Source organism: Pteropus vampyrus, unplaced genomic scaffold (genome assembly GCF_000151845.1).
Source record: "Pteropus vampyrus isolate Shadow unplaced genomic scaffold, Pvam_2.0 Scaffold570, whole genome shotgun sequence".
Classification (NCBI taxonomy): Eukaryota; Metazoa; Chordata; class Mammalia; order Chiroptera; family Pteropodidae; genus Pteropus; species Pteropus vampyrus.
This window is the reverse complement of record NW_011889351.1, coordinates 461,849-469,191: the sequence shown is the minus strand read 5'-3', so window position 1 is coordinate 469,191 and position 7,343 is coordinate 461,849. Positions and strand designations below refer to the sequence as shown.

The 7,343-nt window shown below is 39.4% G+C and overlaps 1 protein-coding gene and 1 pseudogene across 1 annotated transcript in view; one reads left to right on the top strand and one right to left on the bottom strand.

Moving 5' to 3' along the window:
* Nucleotides 1–183: 183 nt before the first annotated feature.
* CWC25 (CWC25 spliceosome associated protein homolog) overlaps nt 184–7,343 on the bottom strand; it is a 21,481-nt gene continuing 14,321 nt past the window's right edge. The window contains exons 7-9 of the mRNA XM_023525553.1: nt 6,528–6,626; nt 2,149–2,310; nt 184–1,650 (exon numbers count right to left, since the gene is read on the bottom strand). Coding sequence (XP_023381321.1) covers nt 1,536–1,650; nt 2,149–2,310; nt 6,528–6,626 — 376 coding nt within the window. The 3' untranslated portion in view covers nt 184–1,535. The remainder of the gene's footprint in view (nt 1,651–2,148; nt 2,311–6,527; nt 6,627–7,343) is intronic.
* Nucleotides 4,244–4,362, top strand: LOC111733471 (annotated as a pseudogene).

The following is a 7,343-nucleotide window of genomic DNA, read 5'->3' as shown; positions in this document are numbered from 1 at the left end:
TACAGCAGAGTCTTAATCGTCTTATTCTCTGGCTCGCTTCATGAAATCTTTGAATAAACTGGCCCACGTTTTGTTACATAATTCCTCTAGGACCAGGTATCTCCAGACATTCGACACAAATAATGGTGTTCTGTATAGAAATTCGTAAGTTCGGTTCTTGGCACGTGGTCGCTCTTTAAACAGTTACAAAAATAAATGTAGCCTTTATTACCAAGTAATATAAGACATAATTAACCCTAGCATAGGGGAGCAGAATGAGGTGATAAAATGAATAACAACTGTGTATTACTTTCTCTCTGGGGAAAGGCTGGGTTTTAAGTATGACAGTGCCTAGCATCATAAGTGCTCAAAAATATAAATCCAAATTCGTTTTAAGCAGAATTAAGAATTAGCAGAAAAGGAATTAGGCTTGCTAACTGTGGGTCAAGAGTGGCTAGGAGTTCATAAGTCAAATGAGGGCTTCTGGTAAAAGAATAGAAAAGAGAAAGAAGTAAAGACAGGAGATTGGCCCCATCAGTTTTAGATTTTTTAAAATACCTGACTAAAAACAGTAGCAAACAACTGTAAATCTAGAATTGTAGTAAGATTACAACATGATAAAAGGGAAGCCATGAAATAACAGCTTCCATTTTATTTTTTTTTTAAAACCAGGGAACGTACTGGAAATTTGTTCCTGACTCAAATCATTTGACTTAATTGCTGCACTGCCCACATCAAAGACTCTAAGCAATGTAAAAGGATAGATATCCTAGATCTTATCAATAAATCGAGACCCCTCCTAAACTAGCTGGATTCACAGACAGAAAAAAAACCATCACTGCCTTATTCTATTACTCAATAACAAGATACAATGTGGTTCCATTACATAATAAAGTCACTTACCAAACAAGATCTTCTCACAAAGCTTACTTTTTTAAAAAGCATGTAAAAATTATACATTTGTACATATACACACTATACTTTTACAGTCTGATAGTCCAATGGTTCAACCGTTCATTTAGGGATTTTTTTTATGGTTTCCCCTTCCAGATTCTTTGTCACTCCCTTGGCTCTACCCTAACATGACATCATTCTATCACACATCTACTAAATCAAGTAAATGTTCATTTATCCCAGTAAGCACAATCTATCTGGTGACTCTGGAGAGCAAGATTTCTAAAAAGGTCTGGTGTATACTGAGGCAGTGGGATAGGTCTGTTCACACAGGTGGGAAGGAAGTGGCATAAGAAGAATCACGACCACAGGGAGCAGCCTTCCAGAGCAGGAGTGCTCACACCTAGTGGTCCAGTGTTCACCCATTAAAAACAATCAAAACCTACTCTGCACCCAGCAGAAGTTACTGAGAGTCCCATAAAGCAAGTCACACTGGTTCTCAAAGGAAGTAGCTATTCAAGGAATCGATGGAGGAGAGTCACTTTGAACAGTGGTGGTTTGACATTTGTGGAAGAAGTCACTTGAACTCTTATAAAGAGAATTTTTAAGGAGCTGCGCTTCCCTAGAAAATTCAGGAAAACCAGCAAGAGAGAGGACGGTTTTCATCTTTTCATAAAGTTCTTCTCCAAAGCTATTGAAGTTCTCTGTAGAGAGTAGATATTCCGCTTCACCCGATCCTCTAGGGAGGAGGTAGATGCGCTCTCTAGCTTCATGCGGCTAGGGAGAGAACACAGGAGAATGTAACAATCATGTCAATTGGTCAACTCTCTAGCAGAATTAGAAAAAACAGGTTGCTAGCCACAAAACAGCTGTAGAAACACAAGCTCTTTTAAACCCACATAGATAACTTTGAGTGATTCCATCTGGAATTCAATTTTTTAAAACAGTTCCATAAGGGAAAATTTATTTGTTTTGGAAAATAAGTCAAAGCCTCATTGGAAAAAGGGTTCTTGAGCCATGAATTCTTATTTAAAAAGAAGGCCAAGGAGATTTAATTAAAAATACCAATTTACTTCTCCTCCCCTCAAATCAAAAACATCCCACTGTCTGGCCAGAAGCTGGGAGTAGTGACAAAGGTGGTCTGGAGGCTGAGCTCCCATGTTCTCCCTGTGCAGACACAGAAAAACTGGGAACAAAATGAATGAATCAGATGCCCAACTGCCTCCTTGGGATCATTGCCATGAAAGCTGTTAGGCAGAAAGAAGATGCACTCACTGGATAAACTTCCCGTCCCGGGAATCCAGCTTCTCCAGCCTCTGCTCCCGTTCATCATCTTTAGCATGCCTCTTGAGGATGTTCAGTCTCTCTTCCTCCCGCCACTTGGCGTTTTCCATCATCTCTTGCCGTTTTCGCTCTAATTCCTCTGATGAGAGCTTTCTGTTGAATACAAAAACCATCCTATCAGGTCTACTCCTCTCCCAGCAAAAAAAAAAAGAAAGAAAGAAAATAGAATCACCTCGGGGAGAACAGATATCAGGTAGGACCTCAGTTCTCCAGCTCACTGCTCTCTTTCCACGGATATGCCCAGCCCAGTGCCAAATTCAGTACGAGTTTCTTTCCTTCCTAACATCTTGGTCTGGTGGTTTCATCCAAATTTCAAAGACTTTTAATGAACGATTCCATACTCTCACTCAATAATCTCTGGAGTGATCATTTTGAAACATTATAAAATATTCCAGTTGCTTGCTCAACAACTTATAGAAGAACAGAGGACTAAGTTATCTGTGTGACTGCTACCATCTACCCACTGGAGATGCTTAGAAATGCATAGATATAGCCCATAAGCATACCACTTTAGGACCAAGCTAGAAGCCAGATCCCTGAAGAATTCAACTTAACCTCGGAAAATAATAGGTGGGTCTTCTTTCCTCACTGCAAATGAAATTAGAGCAAGAAAAGGAGGTGATGAACCAATTCGATCACTATTTAATAATGTCAGACATCCAAACCCATTGCTTATCAAATGAATATGATGTACAGATCCTCCTCTAAAAGGAAAAATAATTATCGGAGTCCAATTTTGAGAAACAAACTTAAGATACTAAGACTTGACATTACTTATAGTGAAATGACATGCTCCCTTTCCAAAGTCCCACTAAATGAAATATGTAAAACCACAAAGAGAAAGGGAGAGAAGATAATACTGGTTAGAGATGTCAACAAATTGGATAACGGAAGTGGATGACAAACGGTGAACTACTTTAACAAGCTGGAGGAAACTGAATCCTAAGTGCCCCATACTAACCAGAAACAAAATCCGGGCAAAGACCAGAAACTGCAGGCCCCAAATACTTTGGAGAATGGCAGTGAGGCATAGGGCTGAAAATAAAAGGACTAAAGTCTGTAAAAGAAGCAATTAAGACACTGCTGGGTCCTCATGCCTAACTTGGGGAAGCCAGTGACTACTCTCGCAAACGTCTACAGGAGACCTTCCAGAGGGAAGACCCTCCCGATTGTTTCTAGGGAACTAAACCAGACAGGAGATCAGCTAAAAACCAGTTCAAACCTAATCTCCCATCGGTAGACAAGCCTGCCCATACCCAATACAGTAATTTCAGCTTTTTAGTGCCTTACTCCTAAATATGACTAGACAGTGAAATTATCACCAAACATTTCAGTAAAGGCTTTAACATGAAAGATAGAGACCAATGCAAAAAAGGGAACTTAAAAGATGAAGCACAAAACAAAAATTTTTAAATATTTACAGTGAAAATCTCACTCTGACATAAGTGAAAGGTATTACATCATTGAAATGAGAAATACGAGACTTTTTTGAAGAACAATCAGAACACAAACGAGCTCTTAGAAATTAGGGAGAACAAAGAAATTATTTAAGAAACAACACCATAATTCCCAAAACTGAAAGCCATCATAGGTCAGACTGAAAGAGGCAAATATTGACCCTAGAAAATATGTAAAGAAAGGAAGTGTAACCTTGGTATTCTGCTTGGCAGTGAAAAGTATCAGTGAATAATATTTACATAACATAGTAACACGAATCCGCATACTGATTAAACCAAAAATTGTGATATAATAGAAAGATGAGGAGAAAAAAAACATGGGACTGAGAGTGTATAAGAGCGCATTTACTCTAAGGCCACATTTACTCATTTACTCTAACAATAAGAAAATATCTAAAACTGATGAATTAAGAGTTGGCAACATAAGTATATTTTTAGAAAAAGAAAGCTGCAAAAGGAACCGCAAAAAGCTGAAAGTGGTTGCCATAGGTAGCATGACTAGAGTGAGGTCAGGCAGGGCAAGGAAGTGGTGGTTTTTGTTATAAGACTTTTAATGCTTTCTGACTTTCATCTACGGCCATGCCACCCTGAACCTGCCTGACTGCTTCTGATCTCAGAAGCTAAGCAGGGTCAAGCCTGATTAGTACTTGGATGGGAGACCACCTAGGAATACCAGGTGCTGTAGGTGCAAAAAATAAGTAAATAAATAATACTTTCACTTTTAAAAATTGTACCTCCAGGGGAGGGGGAAGGTAAACGGGGGAGGGGGGGAGGGAGCGCGGATTTAAATTATTTCTTCAATTAAAATAATTAATTAAATAAAATTTAAAAAAAATTGTACCTCTGTAATAATGGTAATTAATGCAAGAAATAATAACTCCATTTTCTGTTTCTTATTGCCACTTTTGTTCTGGGCAATTTACAACCCCAACTGAAGGAATTTTAGTCACTTCTGGGGTGTGACCTTATAGTGGTGTTTTCTGTTTGTTTTGAGCATACATATTTTTTAAATTATAAAAGTATTGTGTTGCCCGTATGAAATTTAGAAAGCACTGAAAGTAATGGAAAATAGTATAAATTAAATGGAAATCCCACAAGACTCCAAAAAATTTTTAAGAGAAAAAGTCTTAGTCTATGTAAAAATTGTTTTAGATCGAGAATCTCACTGCAAAAGAAAAACATCATTTCAGTTGGTAAAATTGTTTCAGATCATCAGTTAAAAGAAAACATACACACAAAAGAAAACACCAAAATTTAAAAATTCTCACAGAACTCTCAAGTCCTTGAGGAACTATCCAGTGTCTTTCAATCTGAGAAATACTGATTAAATAGTGCTAAGAAAGGTTTTACGGCCATAATTATTCTTTTTGTCTTAATTAGCATCATTTTAGCTACATAAAACAACCTCACCTACCTGGAACACCAAAACAAAATAAAGAGATTTCACAAAATGCATACATCAAAGTTTCTGTGTTTTCATCCCTGGAAAAGAGAGGTCTTGAAGGCTCTAACTCATTTTAAATCACAAAATTCAACAAAAATCCAAGGGCAATAAGACTGACAAAGCAAGGCAAATTCAAGTGATGGCAGATGGCAAGAGAGACAAAATCAAAGCAGGATCTGAGAAAGCATGCTCATTTGCTGACCAAAAACCTTGAAATATATTAAAAAATACACACACTCATGAGCATCCATCCCTAAAACCAGTACGAATTACAGCACAGCTGAAGAACTGACCCAGTGTCACCAATAAAAGATTAAATTATGCGTAATAGGGTCTGTCTGGGAAGACAGAGAAATATGTTAACATATTTTGGAAAACTGCCAGTCAAATTTAAACCTTTTAAAAAAGTTTCTGTTCCCTGGAAACTTAAGGAATCAGGCAATTAAGAGTTAAAAGGGACCTTAGAGTATGCCTCTCCTCGAACAACATAGTGAATACAAGAGGTTGTACACTCTCAGCGGTTTTCAATGTTAGCTACACATTAGAATCACTGGAGAACTTTAAAAGTCCTGATGTCTGTGGGGTGGCTCCATAATGTAGTGGTTAGCACATCAGCTTTACACGCAAAAGGTCCTGGGTTTGCGCCCCAGGTGGAGCCATACACCGGGGGCGCCAGGCTCCAGGCCCCGGGTGCATACTGCGAGCACATGGGAGAAGACGCCCCACCTTCGGAGATTCAGTTCTTAAGCAGAGACAGCACCATCCGTAGGTCAGGAGTAGAAGTGGGGTGGGGGGGTTATTAAAAAGGGGGAATAAAAAGTACTGATGTCTGGGCCCACCCCCAGAGATTACAATGTAACAGGGCTGGGGTGTAGCCAAGTAACGGAATTTTTTCTTTTTAAAGCTTCCCAGGTGAATCTAATGTGCAGCCAATGTATTTGGGCAGTAAAAGGAAGTTCACAAAAATTGCCCATCTCACCTAAACTTCTGCTAAGAGCAACCAAGACCAATAGAAACAGCCTTTCATGAGCACATCCTCAGGTGCCAGGACCCACTCCACATCCAACTCAAACACAGAGTCCATCTTAGGGTGTCTGCCTTCAAGGAAAGCACTCTGCTTCTCTTTCATTTGATGCTTCAAGAAAGGAATACTCTCTCAAGAAAAGCTTCTCTGGGAAATATCAATGAGAATTAACATGTTTACAGATATTAAGAGACAGTCGATTCATTGTTCATTAAGTCAAAACTACTTACTTTGCCCTTTCAATGTATCTTACATGGTGGGGAGGCAGGGCAGACTACTAAAAGTTGACAAGAAGAATAAAAAAGCTCATTGGGCAAAAAGCTGATATAGATTGTCCACTTGGTTTGAGCCACTCTTAGACTCAGGCCTGCAGAGTTTGACTCACCTGGTGTATCCAGGTGCGTGCCGCCTTTGGTAGACTTCTTTTTTAGGTGATGGGCTCTTAGTTTGGCCTCTCTCTCTCCTGTTTACCTTAGAGTTGTGCCTGTAACACACACGGAAGGCAGAGAGAAGAAAAGTTTTTACTATATAGGGGCTTTTATCATGTCCTTCAAACAGTGGAAGAAAAACTGTCTTAGAATTACAATCCAAATTGAAGAGAATAGAGGACAGATGTGGAAGAGAAACAAAGGCATAAAGATATATAACATCTGATATTAAACTCACTCAAGAGATTCCATACATATAAATATGTAGTTCTAGGTGCCTGAGCTTTACATTGAGGTTGGGAAAAAAAATGATATAAAGGCAATAACAAAGCAAAGACATTTGGAAAAATTAATGAACAGACATCACCAAAAGCAAATACTTGCTATGACCAAGCCCCCACAGGCACAGGTAATTTCCCAGTGAATTCTCATACTCACAGTTTGCTTGGCCTTGGGGACCGTGACCTTCTGCCCAGGGATCGAGACCTCCTGTCCAGGGACCCTGCTTCTCTGGTGCTCTTCTTGCTGGCATGTCTGGGAGGTGAGTGGGAAGAGCTTCTGGACCTGGAGCGATTCTTCCACCCATGCACTCCCTTTGGCTCAGTCATCAGAGGACCCTGCAGTCCCTGGCTACGGTCAGAGTCTCTTATCTGTATCATCAAGGAAAGAAAGAAAGCCTATTCTTAGGAAAATCCAGTAGTTCAAGAGAAAATGCAGTGAAATGAGAAAACGAATGAGCACTGAGGTTCTGTAAGGAGCCAACTGTGTAACTC